This window comes from Mastigoproctus giganteus, chromosome 8 (assembly GCF_048544385.1).
Source record: "Mastigoproctus giganteus isolate SK-2022 chromosome 8, ASM4854438v1, whole genome shotgun sequence".
Lineage (NCBI taxonomy): Eukaryota > Metazoa > Arthropoda > Arachnida > Uropygi > Thelyphonidae > Mastigoproctus > Mastigoproctus giganteus.
In genome coordinates, this window is record NC_143582.1 from 162,602,207 (window position 1) to 162,628,283 (window position 26,077).

General features: G+C 38.3%; 1 protein-coding gene across 5 annotated transcripts in view; it reads right to left on the reverse strand.

Moving 5' to 3' along the window:
* The window catches only part of LOC150081971 (CCR4-NOT transcription complex subunit 7-like), a 180,867-nt gene that overhangs the window by 109,085 nt on the left and 45,705 nt on the right, over positions 1-26,077 (reverse strand). For all 5 annotated transcript variants that reach the window (XM_090379867.1, XM_090379865.1, XM_090379870.1 and 2 more), the window contains 2 exons: positions 22,808-23,065; positions 6,246-6,439 (listed from right to left, as the gene is read on the reverse strand). In XM_090379867.1, the coding sequence (XP_090235993.1) occupies positions 6,246-6,439; positions 22,808-22,975 (362 nt within the window). In that variant the 5' untranslated portion in view covers positions 22,976-23,065. The remainder of the gene's footprint in view (positions 1-6,245; positions 6,440-22,807; positions 23,066-26,077) is intronic.

A 26,077-nucleotide genomic window follows, 5' to 3' on the forward strand; every position in this document is an offset into this window, starting at 1 on the left:
ATGAAATCAATAAGTTATCATACTGACAGGTGGAGGTAAATAGAATAACATTATATAAAACTGAAAATTAGCATAATTTATAAGCAAAGATATACTTTTAACTGGAGAATGATGTTTGACCATTAGAAACTTATTCTTATGATGTAGAAAAATATGACAACCCTCTCTCTCTCTCTCTCTCCATAAATTATAATTAACCTGGTAAACAGACGTACAAGTTAGTGCAACTGCATCATTTCTGTATGTAGCCAACTACTTAAGTAGTTATAAATGTTACTTATTCTCAGTGGATACCATTACCCATATGGCACCTTTCGGAGCTTATTGGCTCCTCAACAGTGGGTGGGCAGGTACCTTGGTGTTGCAATGATGACAACCCAGTTGCGAAGTATAACTCCACAATATGACAGATGCCTGATGGTGTGGAGTAATTTAGATTATAGAATAGTTTAGGGCTAAAGCCTCAGGTTACGTAGGGAGTAAACTGACATACAAGTTAGTGCAATTGCATCATTTCTATAACTCCCTATGTAATCTGAGGCTTTAGCCCTAAACTATTCTGTAATATAAATTACTCCACACAGGCATATTCAGGCATTTCTCATATTGTGGAGTTATACTTCGCAACTGGGTTGTCATCATTGCAGCACCAGGGTACCCGCCCACCCACTAATGAGCCAATAAGCTCCAAAATGGTGCCGTATGGATGATGGTATCCACTGAGAATAAGTAACAATAGTCTTCTTCTATGGTAAAGCATTACTTATTCGAGGTAGTGTAATATCATAGCAACTCATTCACAATATGAGATGTACAGGCTGGCCTCGATTAACACGATTAATTCGTCCAGCGAGCGCATCGCGCAAAACGGAAACGCGTTAATCGAATATAATAATCAATAGGAAAAATTATAATTGGTCCTTGACCTTCTGGAATGTCCATAAAGAATTTTAAAAATACCTTTTAAATAACTTTTTAACTGTATACAATGTAAAAGATAATGAAAATAATTATGGAATTAAATGTTTATTGCATAAAACAACAGTTCCCAAACTGTGCGCCGTGGAATATTTTAAATTTTCGAGGGAAACAGCGATACTCGACATCTGTTGGACACCGCGCGAACTACTAGCTTGAGGTAGTTCACAGTTTCAGCATTTCTTATTAAGTTGTTTGGACCTAACTACTAAACGGAACTGTTAGGTATTTCTTTTGGTCTGGGTCCTTGAAAAAATTACTGAGACACTAAGGGTGCCATGACCCGAGAAAGTTTGGGAACCTCTGACATAAAATACACAATGAAGAAATGACTGTTGCGGAAATATCTGAACAGTTTTGACTTTCTCTTTTCATCAATCAATTTCCGATAGCCAACAACAATCTTCTCTGTGCCTTGGCGAAATAATATCGAAGAGAACCTCAAACCTTTTGTTTGAGGTTCTATGCGATACGAAAGATTATCTAATTCTTTTACTGTTATCTCCTTCGTGGTAATATTTTCATCTGACTCATTTAAAAATTTGAATTTTTATGCAAGTGTGCATTGACTTTATCAGCAGGAGACAAACAAGTAACACGTCTTCTTCCGATGATTGATGGAACACACCGAGGTGGGCAGCAGGCAAACGTTTGTTTATTGCCCATACAACTCGCGGTAATCTTAACGGGCGATTCAAATCATTTTCAACTATCGCATAAACTGGAAATTTGCATTGTGTAAGGTGAAAAGTGGTATAATTTTTCGAATAGCGTTAAATGAAAATCGCGTTAATTGGACTCGCGTTATGCGAGGCCTGGCTGTACTTAATGGCTGTACTTAGAAATCTTTGACAAAGGATGCAAAGAAAAAACAGCAAAGAGTTCTTTACTTATGTAAACTCTAGAATGAAGGGGATGAATCAGATTGGTCCACTTGATATCGATGGTTCAACTGTTGATGATACTGATCAGGTAGCTAACAAACTAAATGAATATTTTGCATCTACATTCACACATGAGGAGTTATTCAGGGAGGGGAATGCCAGAGGTGTATTAAACTCTGGCAGTAAGCTAGATAATCTTGTAATAACTGAGAGTAAAGTGAAGGAGAAATTGTTGAAGATAAACATATGAAAGGCACCTGGGGTGGATGGAATCTATCCGGTTATATTAAAGGAGGCAGCAAAGGAGGGAAGCCATAATTATGCAAAGGAGGGAAGCCATAATTATGCAAAGGAGGAAAGCCTTTAGCCATAATTATGACAGATTCCTTGGACTCGGGTGAGGTACCCATGGACTGGAAATGTGCAAATGTGACCCCAATCCACAAAGGAGGATCACAGAGGGAGACAGGTAATTACAGACCTGTTAGTTTAACTTCTGTTCCAGGGAAATTAATGGAGGCACTGGTTAAAGAAGCATTACAGGATCATCTAGACAAGACTTCAATTATAGCGCCGACACAGCATGGGTTTGTTAAGGGGAAGTCTTGTCTGACCAATTTGATTGGATACTATGATGTAGTCACAAAGGACCTGGATGCAAAGAATAATTTTGATATCATATACAGCAGACTCTCGATTTACCGGGACACTTCAAGACTTAAAAAAAAAAATCAACCAGAAATCATAAAATTCAAGTAATACCTGGAATATGTATAAACAGATATTTTGGAAGTCGCAAATAAGCGACAAGAAACGGTATTATAAGTCGTCATTAGGAGATTAGTGTACCTATTATCCTATTATCTTGCAATTTCCACTGTCTTCAAACCCACTGCTCAAAAAAAAAAAAAAAAATCAAATGTTTAGTTTGATTTAATGCATCGTGTTGATTGTTGTGTTCCGTCGTACCACAAAAGTACAAATTTTGTTTCGTTATTTACATCAGAGATGTTGGATTTTTTTTTTATAGTAACTTTTTTCTTTTCTTTTTTTTTTGTTTAGAAACTGCGAAACTGATGGGCAAACCCAAGAGTTGTGCTTTCAATTAAACATAAACTTGAAATTATTCAAAATTTTGAAAACAGTGCATCCGTTAAATCTCTAATGAACCATTATAATGTTGGTGACCAAACCATATGCGACATTGTAAAAAATAAAGGGAAGCTATTAGATTTAAAATCGACATCGTAAAACATATATGATTGGCAAGTTTTTTATCTATTGCCATACATTTTACGTAGATTGCTGAGCATTTTTCGATACAGTAAGTCCCCGACTTATGTAGATTTGAACTTGTATGACTGAAGCTTTCAGTGAAGGGGACACACGTTTCACTATAATAACGTAAAACCCCACAGAATTCCGGCTATTTGCACTATAGCAAATGCAATAAGATCGAGTTTACCACCCGTTTATAATTGGTTACACTTCAGATAAGACCAATAAACTGGAAAGTGCAAATTGTTTTTATTGTTTTTTGGCAGTGACCTCCAGAAATGTGCTTTAGTAAAATGTGAGCTCGCATGGGGTGATAACCTTGTTCTTTTCAGAAAATTTAATTTTGACCATTATCATTGTGCCGACTAAGAGAATAAGTGACAGCAGTACTAGTAAATTTATCAAGAAAAGAAAAGCGATCGAGTCGGATCAGAAAATTAATATAATAACGATGTATGAAAATGGCCAAACTAACGAGTATCGCACGGAATTCAGATTTGTCAGTGGTAACAGTGAACAAAATAAAGGAGAAAGAGAGAATGCGAGAAGCGGCAAACCGATTAGCACCAACAAAGGTCAACTATAATAACCAAGACTACGAAATACATATCAGTTTTTACAGTACAATAACATACGTTTTTTCTTCCTTCCTTGTATGTTTTCTTTTCTTATGTGCCACTCCAGCTACTTAACCGCTAACCCCAGATAAAGTTTTTAATTGAACTAATTAAAAATATATAACTATTTTTCTTCATTCTTCTGAGGACATTATGTGGTTTTTGTAATTTTGGCATATTAGGGATATAGCAGCAATATTTTATTAGTTATTCCAGAGTTACATAAAACTCGATTTACGTAAGATGTCCTGAAATGTATCTCTCACATATGTCGGGGACTTACTGTATTTTTGGATTAACCGAGAAATCGATTATCCGGGGAATTTCTTTTTACCATCCATCCCAGAAAATCGACAGTCTACTGTATTTGGATCTTAGAAAGGCTTTTTATACTGTTGCACATGGAAGACTGCTGCACAAATTGGAGCAGTGTGGCTTTGGAGGCAAATTGCTGCTATGGATAAAGGGATGGTTGAGTGGGAGAAGACAGAGAGTGGTAATCAATGGACACTTCTCTTCATGGACTAATGTTACTAGTGGAGTCCCCCAGGGTTCAGTGTTGGGTCCATTGTTGTTTTCTGTATTCATTAACTGCTGCAACAGGATCTAGAAAAGTTGAGTAGATGGGTTGAGAGATGGACTGAAGTTTAACATTGACAAATATAAAGTACTGCATATGGGTAGCAGTAACCCCAGAGTAACGTATCAACTGTGTGGTTTTTGTTGTTGTTATTTGGTTCTAAGGAGCATTAGCAATTAAGGCCATATTGCTCCAGGGATATGCGGTGGTCATTCCCTGACCTTTCAACATCCTCCATATTCGGATGTCACGGGCTTAGACCGGGCTCGAACCCGGGTCTAATCAAGAAGCATGTGCTACGCACTGCTGCTCCTGCCTACCTGGCTACGGAAGTGCCTCAACTGTGTGGTACTACACTGATAGAGGTAGAGAGTGAAAAGGACCTGGGGTAATTGTGCAGGCAGATATGAAGTTTTCTGAGCAGTGTAGATGGTCTGCAAGAGTAGCTCATGGTGTCTTGTCAATGATATACAGGAATAAGGGGGTTATTATCCCCTTGTCTAAGGCAATTGTCAGGCCACACCTTGAGTACTGTATACAGTCTAGAGGCCTCATTTTAGGGATGTAGAGCTGTTGGAACGAATACTGAGAAGGGCAACAAGATTGGTGAAGGGAACAAAGGGTTGCTCTTACGAAGAAAGGCTTAAGTTTTGCAAATTACAGTGTCTGGAGACTAGGCACCTGCGAGGTGACCTGATTCAGGTGTATAAAGCCCTGAATGGTTTGAGCATGCTCAATGCTGATGAGATTCTTCCTCTTGCTCAGAATAATTGCCTGAGAGGGCATAAATTCAAACTGAGGAAAGACAGTTGTAGGATAGATGTGCAGAAGTTTGCCTTTAGCTAGTGGGTGGTTGATTGCTGGAACAAACTTCCATCTGTTGTTGTAGAAGTTGATAGCTTAAACAGATTCAAGGCAGAACTAGACAAACATTTGGAGCGGGTGGATGAGTGAAATGAGAAGGGAGTGTTTTTTTTTTGGCTGAGGCTATATAAGCTTGCTTTCTTGCATTATGTGCCCTTGCTAATGCCTAATTATTCAAATTCAAAATTATTCAACTGCTGACAGAACCAATGTGAGAAAAAAAATCAAGCACTACTGAAAGGTTGAAATTGAATCACAAGCATTACTTACAAAAGCATACCAGTAATACACTATTGATACATAAGCTGAAAACCAACAAAACATCAGTGGGGAAATATATATTTTTTTTTATCTGGGGAAATATATATATTTTTTCTAATTATAAAATTTGAATGCTACCATTATATGAAAGTAGTAAATATAAACATAAATTTTTGGTACTGCTTGCTTTCTGAAAATGGAAAGTGCAGAAATATATAAAACATCAAATCATAAAAGCTGAAAAAATTATTTCATTCAACACAGTTAATATTTTTGTGTTTAAATAACATGAGTTAGTAAATGACAAATACCTGGATAAACATACAAAAAGTGAAGCTAAGACTGTTACAGATAAGAAACCTTTAGTATCTGTTCTTTCTTCTCTTATTATGGAAGCTCATACCGAACTTTTTCTTTCTTCCCTTGATATTAGCTGAATGGGAGCATCTTTTATTCAAAAACCTTTAGGCAAAAGTTTCTGTTGTCTCCTGCTGTTGATGTATCATTGAATTCGTGAACCAAGACTGCATACATACTTCACATTTAATGGATTGACAGTATCATAAAAAAAAAAAAAATCTATCAAGAAATATTTACTTTTCCAGTGAGTGAAATTTATTTCCCTGTATTCAGCTACTTTTTAGTATGCTTTAAGGGAAATCATCTTTTCATAAAATTAACTATTATGCCTTTTTCTTTCTGTTTTCTTTCTAATCAGAAAGCAAAGACTATCATTACAGCAATTAAAATTGAGAAATATCAAGGAAAAATGTCAATACATACGTAAGATTAAATTTAAAGTTGAACTGCCAAGTTGAATATTCTGGTGGTACCCTGCCGTCTTCATCATGAAATGTTAACCCAAGCTGAATAATCTTAAGGAGATCAACATTACAGCGAAGCAACTGATATTGGTAATCAGCAGTACTCCGAAATTCTCCTATGGGACGGGCAACAACACCAGGAAATTCTGTATCCTAAACAAACAGTTACATATAAACAATCCAAGTTAACTACAAAAGAACAGTTTTTTTTATTTTTTTATTTCCTGTAAACTAAAAAGGTTTGAATTTAATCTCAACGTTGAACAATGTATGTAAGAAATGAAAAGGAAAGTCATTCTACTCTGCTGATAAAAATAAATTTATTACTGCTGGTCAGTATAGACATCAACTGGAAAAAATATAGAATGGCATATCAAGAGTTTTCTTCTGATGAAGCTAAGCTAGGAATTAAACACTCAATGACACCATGAGAAGCATTTATATGATTTATTGTACCTTATTAGTATAAAGTCAAAAGTAGCTTCAAACACTGAGTGAGTATCTTGCAAATATTTATTATGTTTATATAGAAGAAACATCATACTGGAAGAAAATTAGTACAAATCCAAAGTTGCAGCAGAAGTAACAGTTACAACATTTTGGTATGACTTCCAGCAATAATGCGACACATCACAATGGTAATCAACTTCCATCCAGATGTGCTGTAACATTACTATGTCAATTGCTGCAGTGACTTTTCTCTTCCAATTGTCTGCATTATTCGGCAAGGGGGGGCTTATACATCTGATCCTTAATGTAACTACATTACAGCAGTCCAACAGTGCAGTGTGTGAGATGACCACAGAATTAGACCAAACCAATGCACTCTACCCACTGACCTGGAAAGTGGAGATCCAAATTGCCTTGAAGTGAAGGGAGGGTATAGTACCATCTTGATGAAAGATGCACATTGTTACAAGGATCATCCTGAACAATTGGCAGGATCAAATAATTCTCCAGTATGTTTCAATACATAGAACTGGTGACTGTTCTCTCTGAAGAAGAAGACTTGGCCATACTCCTTTCTGCAACTTGCAACAAAAAAACATGTCAACTTTAGGACTGTCCATATGTATTCCAAAATGATATTGGGTTTTTTACTTCCCCACATACTCAAATTGTGGGCATTCATCTTAATCGTGACATACAATATGCATTCATCACCAAATGCAAAATGTTTAAGCAGCTTTTCATCCTTTGCCATCTTAGTAAAAATGTCCAAAGATAGGATGTGATGTTGTCAGCTGTACATACATTTAAGAGAAAAGGAGATACTCTCTACGACATAAAAATTAATATTTGTTTCCAGCTACTCACGCTATCCAAGGAGAAGACATTTCAGCATTCCTCTTGTGGGAGATATTTGGACATTTCATAAAGTCATAAACTGGGGGTTCTTGAGCAGTCTACTCCAAAATAAATGTCTCCAAATTTTTTCTTGGAAAAAATTTGCTGTATGCCACACAGTTTAATCATAATCTGATGGGGTTCCTCATTGGACAAGCAATGATAAGAGTTCTATTAAGTGTTATAAGAGTGCAAACAAGCATACACATATACTTGCTTAATACACCAATGCTAAGGGAACATAGTAAATAAATTTGAAGTTTTTTTTTTTTTTTTTTTTTTTGGTAGTTGTTGGTGCATCGGCTTCTGCGGCCATAATGCACCTTCCAAGGTTTCTGCAGTACTCTGATCGAAGCCCGAGGTGGGATTCGAACCTGCAACCTTTGGGTTGCCAGGCAGGCACTTTACCCACCTGGCTAGCCCGGTCGGCTAAATTTGAAGTGTTGGTCACGTCATCAAATGCAGACATTATATGAAGAGAACAGGATCTGGAGGTTACCTTCTCTATTAAGAAGCACACATTATAAACTATGAGACTCAATTGAAACAAGTTGACAGTGTAATATTTAGTCAGTCTGGTGTGATAAACAATTATTTCCTCAGTTTTGAGGGGGGAAAATGAGAGGAGTATGTTATAGGCTAAATGACTGGGATGAGCACAACAAGCAAATATACAAGACAGATAGATTGGGGAGTATACCAAAATACCTTACCATGGGAGATTTTATCTTTCCAGATACCAATCAGAATTTGAGTTTGTCGCTAACTCAGTAGCGGATTACCAGATTTAGTGGATGACTGTTTCCTATACCAACAGATTAAAGTGGAAGTAAAAGAAAGCAATACCCTTGATCTGATTATTGGCAATAATCATATCAAGATTATATTATAAATATAATTTTTACTTTCTTTGATTTTTAGTAAATTTAACAATGATTGTGACAAGATCCACCTTCAACACTTCATCAGAGGGTATCATGACTCATACAGAAATAGCTGATGGTGATTTATGGGTGAATCATGATTTTATCATTTGCAGAACCTGTGCCACATATTCCAAGGTTGACCTAGTGGATAATCATAGCTCACCTGGCAATTCTTTTCTTTGTCACCATTGTATAGAGCATACTGATCTAAAGTTAAAATTTGGTACATTGCTAGAAGTTGAGTCACTGAAAAAAAGGGGTTGCTTGCTCTTGAGAATAATGTAAATGGGAGCTCACCAGGGACTCAAGACTCTAGTAACCCACCAAGTGATGCACTCACGATTCAGGCCCCAGAGCAGAATAACCAAGTGCAAACTGCTCTGGTTCAGAAGGACTTAGTTCGATTATGAGACTCCATTGTCAGGGAAAAGGAAATATTATTCATGTGGGGACTAATGGTATTAAGATAAAGAGAATATTATCCATGTGGGGACTAATGGTATTAAGATAAAGAGAATATTATTCATGTGGGGACTAATGGTATTAAGCACACATGATCTTATGATTTGTTAGATATAGAAATGTGCTGAAAAAATGCCGCGAGTTAGGTCAGAATGTCTATGTGTCTGCAATTCTGCCCAGGCACAATAGGAGGGATTATATACCGAAAGCCTTATGGATTAACTCAAGACTTGAAGGGCTCTGCAAGGCTTTTGGGGGAAATTTTGTCAGTTTGGCCTACACTCGTAGGTAGAAGGAATCTGTTTTGTAGAGACGTGATACATTTAAACAAAGGTGGTGCAAGGGTTTTTGCCAGTATTATTGAGGATACCTCAAAAGTTCAGGAAAACTGCTAGTTTGGGGGAAAAGAGTAATATAAATACACATTTATCTGATAATATTGGTCAAAGTAATGCTTGCATATACCTCAAGATTTCTTGTTCGTTTGTTACCACAACGTCATATTAGCAAGATGTTCTGAGGACAGAAATGTTTCAAATGAGCGGGTAATCAATGACAGGGAAACAAGCTTAAATAACTTCAAGGAGTGTGTTAGGGTAGTTAACTATACAAGAACACTAAGTCTTAATTGTTTATACAGTAATGTCAAAAGTGTCGTCAATAAAATGAGTGAATTCAAACTGCTGGTTAGGACAAGTAATGCTGACATAATGGGGCTTAGGGAAACGTGGTGCCACCCAGAGATAGGGGATGACCAGTTTCAGTACAGTATATACAATGTATTTAGGGGGGAGATAGGGCAGAGAGAAGGGGGTGTGGGGGGTCATGCATCTTATCAAAAGCAGCCTGAGTGCAAAGCTTTCCCAGATTCACACCTTTCACATGATAGTATAGAATCTGAATGGTATGAAATAGTTGGAAGCAAAGGTATAATGAGAGTGGGAGTAATCTACAGACAACGTGATTGTGAAAATCATGATGAGAGCCTCCACATGCAAATAGAATGGGCAAGTAAGCACGAATGTCTTATTATGCCTCTAATTGATTGAAGCAAATGTTATTATTGGTTTTTAGGAGCATTAGCAACTAATGCTCCTAAAATCCAGGGATATGCAGTGGTCATTCCCTGACCTTCCGCATCCTCCGTATTTGGTGGTCGTGGGTTCGAACCCCAGTCTAATCAAGAAGCGTGTGCTATACACTGCTGCTGCTGCTTCTGCCCACCTGGCTACGGAGGCACCAATTGAAGCAAATGGGAAGTAAACTTGACAGTGGACAAAATTTTTAAATCAACTATATGATTGTTATTTGTATCAACGTGTCAGGGAAATTACTACGGAAAAGGATATTCTAGACTTGATCATCATCACCGAACCAGATGACAACACGGCTGACAGTACAGGAATCAGTGGCAGGAAGTAATCGCAGAGTTCTACGGTAGACGATGAAAAGAGAGATAGCAGTAGTTAAATGCAAAGGAACTGGTTATAATTTCAGGAAAGGAAATTACAACAGCTTAAGGTGCTACATGGCCTCTATTAACTGGACAGATATCTCACAGAGAGCAAATACAATTGAATTATGGTATACCTGAAAAACATTAATCATAGATATACCATTAAAAATACTCCAGGAGGAGGACTGCAAGTTGGATGAATATTGAAGTTGCCAGATTACTTGAGCAGAAAAAGGCGGCATAGAAAAGTTACAGAACAATAAAAAGTACTGAAGCCTATAACAGCTACAAACTGAACTGTAATAATGCCACAGAAAAGTTTAGGCTGGCAAAGGAAGATTATGAGAAATCGCTGGCAAAGAGACCAAAGAGTGGGGATAAGGAATTCTTTGCATATAAAAATGCAAAGAAGAGAAGAACAAACCAGATCACACCCTTATGTAATGGACATGGGATAGTATCAGATACCTTAGCTGATATTGCAGATGAACTCAATTACTTTGCCTCAATATTTACAGAAGAAAAACCCTTTACATCAATGATAAATTATGGGAGTGAAGTTGAAAAATATGCAATTAATGATATTGAATTTCAAATGATTATTTAATGAAAAAACTTTCGAACCTACAGGCGAATAAGGCTCCTGGGATTGATGGCATATACCCTATAATTTTTAGGGAGGCAGCAAGTGCATTGAACCATTGAGGCTAATTATGAGAGCATCACTGGACTTAGGAGAGATTCCATTGGATTGGAAAAAGTGCCAGTGTATCTCCAATACATAAGGACTGTTCTAAGAGTGTAGTGGGAAATTACAAACCGGTCAGTCTAACTTCAATAGTAGGGAAAATCATGGAGACAATGATCAAGGGTGGAATTTAGGATCATTTGGATAGAAATGGAATTCTGAAGGATATGCAGCATGGTTTTGTAAAGGGGAAAATCATGTTTAACAAATCGGGTTAGCTATTTTGACAGGGTCACCATGAGCTGGGTTTAAGGAATAATTTCGACATTGTTTATTTGGATTCCAACAAAGAATTTGACTCAGTCCCACACGGGCGGATACCTTATAAGCTGGGACAGGTTGAAATCACAGGGAAAATCCTTAGATGGATAGCTGGATGGCTTCAGGGCAGGAGGCAGAGGGTTGTGATAAATGGTTATTCCTCAGATTGGATTGATGTAAGAAGTGGGGTTCATCGAGGATCAGTATTAGGACCACCGTTGTTTTTGATTTTCATAAATGACATCGATGAAGGGATTGAGGGTGTGATGTCTAAATTTGCAGATGATGTAAAGATTGGTAGAGTAGTTAATGATCACCACCAAGCAGAGCTTCTTCAGAGTGACCTAGTCAGACTTCAGAGATGGTCAGAAAAAATGGCAGCTATGCTTAGGCAGCAAAGCTTAAGGTATTACACTGGGGAACAGTAACCCCAAAATAACTTATACACTTGGTGGTGTTGAACTAAAGCTGGTAGTGGAGGAAAGGGACTTGGATGTTACAATACAGTCAGACATGAAGTTCCCCAAGGATTGTAGACAGGTTGCACAGAAAGTCCAACTATTGATGATTTACCAAACAATTGCTAGTAGAGATAAGGACGTCATAATCCCATTATATAAGGCTATTGTTAGACCACACTTGGAATACTATGTTCAAGTATGGAGACTGCCCCTAAAGAAAGACGTGCTTTTTTGAAAGGATCCAAAGATGGGTAACTCGCCTGGTAAGATTGGCAAAAGGACATCCATATGAGGAAAGACTTTGAATATGTAGGTTGCTGAGCTTGGAAACTAGGCACCTTAGAGGCGACTTGATTGAGGTGTCTAAGGCTCTGAGGCAACAGTAAAATAAATAAATAAATTTTAAGTTTATACTCCGGGATGACCACATGGTCAGAAGAGTTCACAAGGTAGAGAGAGAGAGAGAGAATACAAGAAACAGCACCGTACTGAGCAGCCATGGGCTTGAACCCACATCATTCAGGGACACATATACTTATGCCCCCTCACGCCTGACCACTGAACTATGGAATGAATGAGACGAAATTTTCATGGTTATAAATGATTCTAGAACTACAGGCCATAAATTCAAGTTACGAGGAGAGATGTTTAGACTGGATTGCAGGAAGTTTCATTTTAGCAGCGAGTTATAAATTACTGGAATACATTACCTACATGGGTGCTTGAGATGGACAGTTTGAGGAAATTCAAAGGTCAGCTGGATAGTTACCTATGGGAGGAGGGAAATGCATAGGTTGTCTATTTCCTTTTCTCTTATTATTATTTATTATATTTTATTTATTTATTTTTGGCTGGTGCAGCAAAAACCTTAGGCTTCCTTGCATGATATGGCCATTACTAATAACTTTTCACGTATTAAGAAGCTTCAGGTAAAGGAGCCCATAGGTTGCAGTGATTGCAGTTTATTGATTTCAGATTTATTTAACCCATTATCTGGGACACCAAAACTAACAAATTTAAATATCTGTTAGAATTACATCAGTGAATTTCAGCATTCCTCTAGTATGATATTCACTTCTAATCTCCATCATTAATATTTTTCAATTTGAAAAATTCAGCCATAAAGAAATCTTTAAAGCACCTTGATGTGTATGGTGCTTTAAAGCACCATGCACATCAAGAAATAACAGTTGCTATGGCAACTTTCCAGAGAATCTTTTTTCAAAGCTTTACAGTATCAGTAAATAATATTTTTTGGATAGCAAGATTTCTAATGACTGTTTTTTTGTCATTAGATTTTTCGTAATTAGAATTTTTAAAGTTTCCCATTTCATACTATTTCTTGTCTTTTTATCCCAAAAGAACTGAATGGTGAAAGAAGGCACCATGCAACAGTTAGGGATCTTTGTGCATCTGCTAGATGATCAATGATAAAACTACTGTTAAGGAAGAATATTTGCTTTCATAAAAGTGATTATAATGGTCTTAGACATTTTTTTAAAAATTTTTTTCAGTGCGACCAACTGATGCTGTTAACATACAAAACACCAAATGAGAAGCATTCAGTGAAGTAATCATAGCATGTACTAAGCTTTTTACAAAAGCAAAACAACACTGTTCGAGGTTTAGACTGAAATTGATGTCAGAATGACAGAGAAAAAAAAGAAATAGGGATGATTATAAATTATGTGGGGGGGGACCCCTAAGATGGTTTGACAGATGAGAAGTCTTTGGCTAAGAGCATAAAAAAGAAAGCAAAGAATTTTGTTTGTTTTAGTTGTTCACTGCATATCCCCCATCCCATGATAATAACTCACTGTCGCACCCACACGAGACAGTCGCATTAACTTGTGCTCCTGCTTAATGTATTTTGTTTCAATTCTATTTTTCTATCCAAGTCAAGTATTTGATATCCAGTGATTCCCAAGTGTCCTGAGTATCTAAATCTGATGAAAGCATCACTATGGAATGACCAGGTAAATTTTTATTAGCAATTTTGAATATTGAATTCCCAGCCAGCTATTCATTGTTTAAACCAGGCCACGGAATGCTTCGCAGTACAAGGTCACACTAACAAACGTATTTTGATCGCAACCCCACCTAAAAGAGGTCAAAGCACAGCTAGATAGCTTCCCATGTGAGGGGAGTGAATTACCACTGCGACACTTTGAATGAACGGGAGCAAAGACTACTAATTACCGCAGACCGGCAAGCTACTTTAACTGAAGTTTTCATGCATCTGACTTATTACCCCCAACCCGTGTGTAACTTTTGAATATGTTAAAATATTCCAGTCTGTCATATTGCAGAAAAACACTGTCCTTTTTAATTTTTCTACTATGTGCTGACTCTCATTATGTCACATATCTTGGCTTCTAAACATTGGCAGAGATAATTGAACTACCACTTTACCCTTTGTGAACTATACTTACCACCTGTGTAGGAATAACCCCGCTAATCCGAACTCTCGCAAATCGGAAGCCATAATTACCAAGTTATATTCACACACCAACTATGTCTGACTTTGAGGAACAATTCGCTGAGGGTGAGAGCTCTGTAGCCCTCACACGAACCCGAAACTCAGGAATGGGCCAAAATGAAGAGATAATTACAACCAACAATGACTACCAAACGGAACCATCACGGACCAGGTACTGTCATTGCGCCTGGACCTGGAGGATATCATGCTCCAAAAGGATAATTGAATCACTGCTGCAGTTAGAGGAGAAATTATCCATGTGTGGTCGAAAATGGAGCATGTGCTATCAAATTTGAATGTGGAACACGAGAGAACTAAAGCGAAACTTGACGCCTTCCTAGATAAAAGGGTGAATGAAAATACTACAGCACCCCTTACATACGCCCAAGCGCTGAGGACGATTCCACCGGATACAACTACCACCAACAAACTAACGGATCATCATCAAAAGAAAACGCTTCTCAAAGAACCTCACCTTGTCCTATTGAAAGCTACAAACAACTCATCGCTAGACTCGAGAGAATCAGTTAAAACTCTTGTGGTTCAGCAGCTTGCTCACGACTTAAAAACAACTAAAATAAAATCCATCAGGAAAACTAGAAACACTGGTGTCATAATTGAGACTGCAACAAAACAAGAGGCCCAGGCAATAATTTCTAATCCTAGAATTAGTTCCCTCGGTCTAACAGCAGAATACCCCAAGAAGAAAGGTCCATCAATTCTTATTTTTGACTTGGACAGGGAAATTACTCCAGACAGCATCGCTGAAGAAATTTTACACAGGAACATTCGAGACTCGACCCAAGAAAAAAGAGACAAGGAGCACATAAAACCAAAATACTGCACCAAGTCAAAGTCTCCCAACCTTTGCAATTGGGTAGTGGATCTCTCTCCACAAGGGAACCAGCTAAAACTTCAAAACAGGATCTTTATTGGTTGGAGCAGCCACCACTTCAAGGAACATGTGGCTGTTCCTAAATGCTTCAGATGCTGTCGTTTTGGGCACACCACCCCACATGTGCACATAGATGGATCCTACCTATGGGCATTGTTCCCAAAAAGGGCATCATTATAGCAGTTGCCCAAACAAATCATCTGCTCCAACGTGCGCAAACTGCAAAGCAGTAAAACTGGATGCATCCCATTCAATCAGGGACAGCAAATGTCCTATTTACATCAAGGCAAAGCGAAACCAACAACTGAAGACTGACTATGGTAGCGAGGCCTAAGCCATTCAATAACAGTGTTATTAAATTGTACAACTTAATGCTCAGCGGGCACGTGCAGTAGCGGCGGAAATAAGGAAAAAGGCAGATGAAGAAAACATTGATATATTACTACTGCAAGAACCATACACCCACTCCAAGAAAGTTAGAGGCTATCCTCTCACATATAAAATAATTCAAGCAGATGAAGATACTCCCTGGGCTGCCATAGTCACCCGGAACCCAAACATAATGGTCACCAAAATCTCTTCTCTCTGCACATGTTGGGCAGTGTGTGCCCACGTAATTGGCCCCTTAGGTGCCTTCTATTTAATATCACTCTATTGTAGACCCAGTCAAAACATTGGCCCAGCTATTGACTACCTAAGAACTGTTACCACTATTCTACCTAACGCTAAAATCATCCTGGGGCAGATGTTAACTGCCGTTCTCCTGCTTGGCACAGCCTCACAGCTGACCGACCTGGTTGCCATAATGGGCGGCTTTTGAAAGACTTTCTAGCCACCTCACCATTTAATATAATAAACAGGCCCAATAACCTCCCAACATTCTCCAGTACTATGTGGGAGTCTACAATAGACATAACAATTGCTACAAGATCAATCTCAAGTAAGGTGTCGGGGTGGCAGGTAAATGAAGCCTGGACCACCTCCGACCATAGAGCAATTACATACAGCCTCACAAGAAATATAGAATCAACTCTTACTCCGCACTACGATATCAACCGCTATGCCATCGGCAAAGCCAATTGGGAGCTGTTCACCACTTCTCTCCAGTCAACAATCATGGATCATCCTCTCCCTGAATCCCGAGCAGCATCAAAAGCTTGTAACTAACATCATCACCCCTGCAATCTATGCCCAAGAAAAAACCTCTTCCAAGTGCTGTACCATGGTGGTCTCATAAACTCGAACGTCTACGCTGGACTGTTCATAACAAGAGGAAAGCTTTTCAGAGAGCTCGCATCTCTTGGCCAGCTACTGATGTGGAAGCCCTTTGTGAAGACTACAAGGACCAGGAACCAATACACTTCCATGATCAGGCAGCAAAAAAGAACTACATGGGAGGAGCTGGTTACCACCACTGGTAACTCGGACCCTTGGGGAGTGGTGTACCGAGTTACTACCGACAAATTGCCAAGAGGAGAAGTAGTCCATTCCACAATAACACCACAAGGAATCATGACAACGTCATGGGAGCAATCCATGATGAATATCTTGGATACTCTCTTTATCAGCAACGCCGATCATCTCACAACACAACAGCAGCAAATTTGTCTAGATAATGACAATTACCACATTGACTCTGTGGAGGAAGAATTTAACACTGAAGAACTGCAGCAAGCCCTTGACAAAGTGAAGGATAAAAAATCCCCAGGACTAGATCGCATTGAACCAGAAATACTAAAAAAGTTTGCACAGGTAAATCCCCAATTTCTGCTTAACCTGTTCAATAAATGCCTACCTCAGGGATCCTTCCCAGAAAGCTGGAAAATAGCTGAATTAAAGTTAATACTCAAAAATCCATCGAAGCCTCCAGAACAGCCTAACTCATACCAACCCATTGCCCTCTTGTCCACATTGAGCAAACTACTTGAATGCCTCCTCCATACCAGACTCCTAACACACTACACAGAAGCTGGCCTACAATCCAATTCACCCTGTGCAGCATCCTGGATTTCACCCAGGATGCTGCACAGAGGATGCTCTCTACCAAATAACCCAAGCTGCAGCCAACACTAATTACAAGTACTTTCTCCTCATAACCATTGACTTTGCCGGGGCCTTTGACATGCTCTGGTGGCCAAGCATTCTTCACAGGCTAAGACTGGCGTGCATACCAGCCAACTTATACAGGTCTATAGAAATTTACCTTTCCAACAGGAAGATCACCATCTCCTCACCATACCAGAAGCTCACCAAATCTATCTACAGAGGCTGCCCACAGGGTTCGGTCCTCGGCCCGTTCCTCTGGAACATCGTCCTCGATCTGGATCTGGGCCCTGTTACTATCCAAGCATTCGCAGATGATATTACCATCTCCATCGCAGCGGACACCAGAGCAGCTCTCGAGGCCACTGGAAATCAAGCACTACAGATCTTACAGGACTGGGCGACTCTACACAAGCTCCGGATTTCTCCACAGAAGACACAATCCATACTTCTCAAAGGCATCCTACAAATATCAAGGCCTCCTCAGATCAAGGTACAAGGAAAAACCATCAAGCTGGTAACTTCCCTAAAACACCTGGTATCATCCTGGATTCAAAGCTCTCCTTCTTCCCGCACCTCTCATACCTTCAAGAAAAAATCAGAAATTATGCAGCCTTAATCATCCGAGTAAGCAGGTGTGACTGGGGGTCTGAACCGGAGAACACTCAAACTCCTGTATAACGCTATATTCCTCCCTGTTATTATATACGGATCCGGGATTTGGTACCATAGAGCAATAATTGTTCACAATAAATGCAAACTGGAAACAATTCAGCGAAGTATACTGTTTGCCATTACCAGGGCCTGTTGCACAGTAAGTTCTCCGGCCCTCCAGGTTCTTGCAGGTATCCTCCCCCTTGACTTGGAGGTTATCTGGCGAGGATTGCACTACTGCCTGTCGCGGGAATCCCAGCTACCATCTTTGGACATACCATCAACACTCACACTGACTGTAAGCAAGAAAAGAAAAAACTAGCTGTCATGCTACTACAAATCTGGCAGACAAGGTGGGAGGAGACGGACAAGGGCCTGATAACTACGAAATTCATCCCAAATGTCAAACTAGTTTATCCAAAGTCGCAGCCTTGGTTCTCTCCTGGCCTCTACTGTACATATATTATAACTGGACACGGCTCTATAAATCATAAGTTGACTACCTTGGGAATCATCAATAACCCCTACTGTACATGTGGAGAAATTGAAGATTGGGACCATCTTCTTTATAGCTGCCCAATTTATGACGATCTTCGAGGAACACTGTACACCAGACTGCAACACATACCTCAAGGACACAGGAGCACCTGTTAATTTCTGAAGAACAATATTACAAATCATTAACGGAGTATGCACAGAACCTCTTTTCTAGGTGCAGGACTCTACAACCAACTCAAGCCAGGGATAGAAACCTGTAAGGGACTTACTCAAACTTGAAATAAAAAATCTGTACTTGACTGTTTTACCAGCATCGACTTGCTGACCCTGGAACATCCAGAGTAGGATTACCTGCTAACTTTCCATATGGTTGGGTAGGCTCCAGTAGTCTTGACCACTCCACCGCAAAATATAAGTCACACTCAGCACTCTCGCTGAGTGGCTTTTCTACCATTCTGGAGTTATCCCCCCCCCCTTTTTCTCCTGGTGGGGCATATGCTCCACTGTCAATTTAGGGGATGCCCTCACCTGCATCCCCTTACTCTTACTTTTCCCCCATCTTCTTCCGTACACCCTGTACCACACTCTACCTTATTTTTTATTTATTTTTACTATTTATTTACTTATTTTATTTTTTTATTTTATTTTATTTATTTTTTATTACTTTTTTATTATTTTATTATTATTATTTTTTTTTATTATTATTATTATTTTTTATTTTTATTTTTTTTTAAATTGGTCTCCGTTCAGGAAGCTCAGGCGACCCTGACGGAGACCTGCTAGAGAATAATAGGCAGCCTGGCTACCTCCTAGTGCAGGCAACGTGGGGTCCCATCTGGGGTCCTGCGGCCAAATGCCAGGACACACAACAGAACACAACACTACACATTCAACACACTACACTTTTTCTGGAATTTACAGTGTTCTGTATTTCTTCACAGTGTACATATGGCACAGATGTGGGAAACCACAGGTGGCGCCCGACCCTAACACTATGCACACTATGTCTAATCGCTTGGGGGAGAGAGGGCGCTGTTCAATTACTGGTCAGACGCACAGTTTTGGTGCTCCACTATTTGTCGTGATTTTAGTAGTTTAAAGTGTCACATTTTGCTCTATTTTGTGTCCGTCAAGTTCCTCTTCTCAAGATGTGTCCACAAACATCAACTCCATGAAGATCGGCCAAGGTAAACGAAAATTATGGTCACTTTTCATTAGCATTGATCTTGCTGGGTTACAACGTGACAACTTTCCATTGTATATTAAGATGAATTTTGTTAAAGCTATTGGTACCGCAAATATCGCCTAAATGATGATAGCAACTATCAGGAATTGTAAATAAACAGCTTTATAGCCACATATGTTTTTCAAGATGAATATCAGATATTTTACTGGTTTTCTGTATAATTTTAATATGGTGCCTGATAAACAAAGACAGTTGTTCTCAGTGTACACCACGTGGTCGAGCCCTGATTGGTTGGACATTGTCTGAGTGACCGTTATTAGTGTGAGTTATTTTCCACATACTTTAAAACATCTATACCTTGAACATTTAGGGGTACTAAATATATTTGATCTAATACAGGGTTAATAAAAGTTATTAATATCACTATATTTATGATATTGAGAATATATATAACAAAATGTTAGCAGTGTCCCACGCGGTCGAGGCCTGATTGGTCGGACCTTGTCTGAGTGACTGTTAGTGCGAGTTACTTGCTACTTCAAGACATCTATATCAAAAACATTTTAGGAGTACTAAATATATTTAACACAGGATTAATAAAAGTCAGGTAATGTCACTATATCATGATATTGAGAATATATATAATAATGTGCACAGTGCTGTCCTCCCAGAACGAATAATAAACTAAGCACAACATCCAGGTATTATGATAATTAGGGTTGAGACCTCTCCCCCCACCCGGCAAGCTCTGGGTCAACAAGCATAAAACAGAATCTGCACTAAGCATTGCACTCCTGGAGCTAAGCAATTCAGTAGCTGCCCTTCAAAACTCTTCATCCAGGGAAAATATGGAACCAATAAACCGAAACAATCCCGATAATCCGGACCTGGCCATAAAATTGAAAAATCCAAGTACGCCTCTGAAAAAGGCTATAAATAACGATGACCCAATACTTACAGAGAATAACGAAGATTTAGACAATACTCTAACAGCATCCACAGCAAAGAGAAAGGGCAAGCAATCCACAGCTCCCAGATCAGAGATGAAAACCACGTTCCAAAAGCGAGAACAAAGACCAAACGGAGCAGACTATCTCCCAACAAGAAAATGTGACAGAAAAAGGGCAGGAAAAACAAGAAACCCCACTGGACCCCAGACTGCCTGAAGGCACTGCACTGGAGCAGTCTCTTATTCTAAGGAATACCCTAGAAAGCCTATTTAAAGATCAACATAACAGGATTATGACTACACTCCGGGAGGAAATAGTGGGATTATAGATGAAAATGGAGACAATCCTAGTCCAGACCAACTTGGAAAAAGAGGTTGCTTTAGCCAAACTTCAAGTCTATCAAAACAGCAGGGCAAAGGAAATACTACAGCATGTCCCTACCTACTCCCAAGCACTGAGGACCAACCTAAACAAGCCAAATGAAAACACCATTACAAACCGAACCACAACAGCCCAGAGAAAAACCCTCATACCAAAACAGCACCTAGTTGTACTAAAGCCAGCCTCTACAGAAACACACAAGACCAATGAAGAAGTAAAACAAACAATAGTAGAAAAGCTGAAGGGTGGCTTCAAGCATACTAAGATTAGATCTATTTGGAAAACAAGAAACGTAGGGGTGTTAATTGAAACTGAAACTGCGGAGGACATAAAAGGTATAATCAGTAACACCAAAATTTCAACGCTGGGACTCCTAGCAGAGCCTCCTAGACAGAAAGGGCCAAGCATCACATCATTGTATTTGATGTAGACAAAGAGACAACACCAGAAGAATTAACAGATGAAATATACTGCAAAAACTTCACACAGACACTCATGGAGGAAGAATCAGGGCAATACATTATGCCGAAACATAAAACTAAATCCAGAAACGGAAATGCCATAAATTGGATCATAGAGCTCTCAGCAGCGGCCTGGAAATCTTTGAGCCAACAATCAAAAATCTATATAAACTGGGGCAGCCACCGTTTTCGTGAGCACGTGGCTGTTCCCAAATGCTACAGGTGCTGCTGCTTTGGTCACACGACCCACACCTATAAGCAAACACAGCCTACCTGTGGCCATTGCACAGACACCAGACATGAATTTGCATTCTGCCCCAGGAAAGCAGAACCTGCAATTTGTGTGAATTGCAAAGAAACGAAGCTACCATTTGATCACTCACTACGGGATAATAAGTGTCCAATCTACATAAAAGCTAAGAGTGCACAACAAAACAGAACCGACTATGAGGAATCAAATATAAAGTATATATCAACATACTGTATATTGGTATATACTTAGTATGAAATGGGGAAGATCCCATTTCAGTTCCTCTTTCTGCAAAGGAAACCACCCAAAACAATCCACGATAAAATTTTCACTGTTTATGGAGAAATATATATAAGTTACAGCGTTGTTGCCATTGGTATAAACAATTCAAATGCCGAAGAACCTTGGTGTGCATCTGATCCACAATAATGCCTGAGTGCATTCCTGGCATGCTACAGTGAGGTACACCCACAAATGCGAGTTTGAATTATTGCCACATCCTACTTATTCCTCCGACTTTGCACCCTCAGATTTCTTCCTTTTTCCTTCCTATACTCCTTTCTTCAGGAAAAAACACTTTGCTACTGATAACGAGGTGATTTCTGTTGCCAAGTTGTGGTTTGAAGGACAGCAAGAGGACATCTACAAAACTGGCCTGCTGAAGTGTATTGAGAGGTGGCAAAAATGTGTCATTTTGTTTGGCAACTATGCTGAAAAAGTGTGATACATGGTGTTTGTTTAAACCTTCTATCGCCGCTACTTCTTAGTGAATACAAATCTTTTTTGACCTCCCATATATGTATTTAATTACATAAATCTTTTGTCATGTGTCTCTGTTATGCAAATGACACAATCAATTAGCAATTATATGTTCTTATTTTTTATTCACCATATAACAGTTCTAAAAATCACTTTCTGCATAAAAATTAAATTCTGTAAATATTGACTACAGCTTAAAGTGACCATTCAGGCCAATTTAAGCAGGTTTTACTGTACTTAAATAAAATTATTATAATCACATTACACAGTTAAAACTGCACATGGACTAAACAAAGTTACTTACCATAGCAACATAGCAATACTTCTGTACAACCTGGCGAATAGCTCTAAATTCATATTCTAGATTGCATGCCCACACATCCCTTATCCTACACGTTTCGCTGCTAATCATGGGAGAAGGACTGCTTCTATTTGTGGAAGAACTAGTATTGGTCCCAGAGAGACCTGGCATGTTAAATGACAAGAAACCCACCTTCAGTCAAATGCATGCTGTACAGAGATATAGAAATGTATAACATGATCTTCCAGAGGATGCAAAAAACTAGAAAAAAAAGGAAATAACTCACTAAAATTCTAAGTTAGAGAAGACAATTCCACAAAATAGGATGACACTGCTAAAAAATAAAATACAGACAAAATATGATATTAACTTATCTTATAAAATTGTTATAGATGCTATAAACTTAATGAAAGATCAGCAGAACTCCAATAATTCAAAATCTACAAGACAGCAACATCGTTGGATTACAAATCGATAGTGATTCTAACATAATTGTCAAACTTTAATTCTGACACCAAACTGATCTTACCTCCACACTCATAATTACCCTCTGGCTCTAGTAACTTTACAATCATTATTGCTGCAGAAGTAATACAATGGTACTTTATCAAATATTATCAAAGTTAAGTTATGTGAAGAGTATGATCTGATATGTTTCCGAGTATGATCTTCAACATACTAATAACACAATATTAGTACCATTCATTAATGCTGGAATTTCTATACCTGTCATATTTTGAAATATTATAGAACACAATTGTCCTATACATTGCATATGTCACCTAAGTAACAACAATAACATTATTAAACATTACTAATCATATAACACTTCTTTACACATCAAGAATGATGTATAAATAAATGTTTGACAGTATAGAACAGAGAACCGAGGTGCCGCGGCACCTTAGTATGCTGCAACAACATTCCAGGGGTACCACGTAATTTGGGTTAAAGTTACTTAAACTTATTTTTTTTTATTTATATATTTATTTCATTATAAAAAGGTGTACAGTATCTTTTTAATAATAAAATTATATTCTATATATATATTCTAATATATATATAGAATAGATAGAATTTGCATTATGAATTGTAATTTTGTTTATAGTTATATTATTGTAATAACTATCATATAACATATTTTTTTAATTTTATATATATATATATATATATAGACAAAAAGGTAATTATCAGTATATCTGTGTATTTGGTAGGGGAGTTGAGCTATCAGGTGTAATAACCATGGAAGAATTGAGAGAACCTATGTATGCTAAAAAAATTCTTCCATGGTTATTACACCTGATAGCTCAACTCCCCTACCAAATACACTGATAATTACCTTTTTGTCTATTTTTCATTATGGTTGCCAGTTTTTTCTACATTTACCGTAGTACCCCGGATCCATAACCCAATCTTATATATATTTTATAATTTTTTTTAAATTTTAATTTCTCATTCCTGCTTACTAAGACTTTCAGTAATTTCATTGTATCTTTATCATTTACACACACACACACACACACAATCGGATCTAACAGGCAGAAATTGAGTAGGGGTGTACAAAATAAAATAAATTACTTAGAAGTGCCATTATTAAAAAAAGATCGAAAACCACTGGTATAGGAATGCATATCCCTATATAATACAGTAATACCCCGACTTACGCTACCCCGACTTACGCTACCCCGACTTACGCGAACTCGGAGTTACGCGGTTCTTGATTTTTTTTCGTTTGGCAACGCTGCCGCCCACTATCTTCAAGGTCGTTTTTCATATGTTATCGATATACGGTGCGACGGCGGAGAATGAGAGCGAAAGATGAACAAAATTCAACTTTGCTGCTTTTATGTTTTTTATATCAGTGAAGGGGAAACACATTTCACCATAATAACGTAAAAACCAACACAATTCCAGCTATCGGTATAATCGCAAATGCAATTAGATCGAGTTTACTACCAGTTAATAGCAATATCACTAGCAGAAACGCAACTGGATTTTTATTGTTTTATGGTAGTAACCCCTAGAAATGTGAGGTGTTAATAGTGTATCTGTGCCTTTATGGTGTTGTTTATTCAGTTGCTACATGCGCGCAGCTTTGTTTATGCGTATCAAGCGTGCCTCCTCGTTTTGTAATTGTGCTTTATTCCCTAAAAATGAGTAAAATACTTAATTAAAAGGTGTGAAAAGGAAGCGTCCTGGTGAAGACACTGCAGATTCAGAGAGAAAAAGAAAAGCAATTATCGATAAACAGAGGCGGACTGGATCAAAAATTCTTACCCGGGAAAATTTATAGTGGCCTCATACTATCGTTTATGGCCAAAATCACACTGGCCCACCGGGGTTTCCCCGGTAAGGCTTATGGCCAGTCCGCCTCTGTCGATAGAGAAAAAATATGAAATTGTGAAACGCTTTGAGTGAAATGAAAGACCATGTGATATTGCACGTGCTACAGGCCTAAATGAAGCAACGGCGAAAAGCACATGACAATTGCAAACTTGACAGGTTGAAAATTGAAAAGGGCTCAATTGTAAAGGGCTTAAAAATTTTAGAAAACATAGACTCCAACGAAGAACGCGTTATAGCTACAAAGCAAGGAATAAAAAAATTATTAGCTTGCTACGACGAAATTCTGCGTGAAAAAAAGAAGGCGCTGTGTCGTCAGACGAATTTGTTAGATTTTATGAAGCCATCGACATCGAAATAACTTTTTTACGTAAGTCATTTGCTTGTTTAATACATATTTTGTATTAATATGTATAAAGAACTGCAATTTTATTAATATTTTTCTTCTAAACTAGTGTTTTTGTTAGTCCTTGGTCCCAATTAAGCAAAATTTATATGTATTTATATGCAAAGTTGTACCCCGACTTACGCGAATTCGACTTACGCGATTTTCGTCGGACCCACCTATCGCGTAACTTCGGGGTATTACTGTATATATAGAGCAATATGTATTAGCTAACTCCCTCAAAGCAGACAAGTTAAATGTCCTTAATGACACATTAAAAGGAACTTAAGTAATTAATTATTAAAATACACAGACAGCTTTGCATTAGGAACTTCTACCTAGTACCTGGTTGTGGCACCTTCAGCTCTTGCAGCAAAACCTGGATATATTATGGCACAAGGTGATGGAGGATATCTAAAGGTATGGCAACCCATGTTTTTTTGCAGCAACTATGCCAACACAACAGGATTGAACTCATAATATGCAAGGCACGGTCAACAGTTTTCTTGGGATGATAGCCACTGATAAGGCTGTGGACTGAGTCC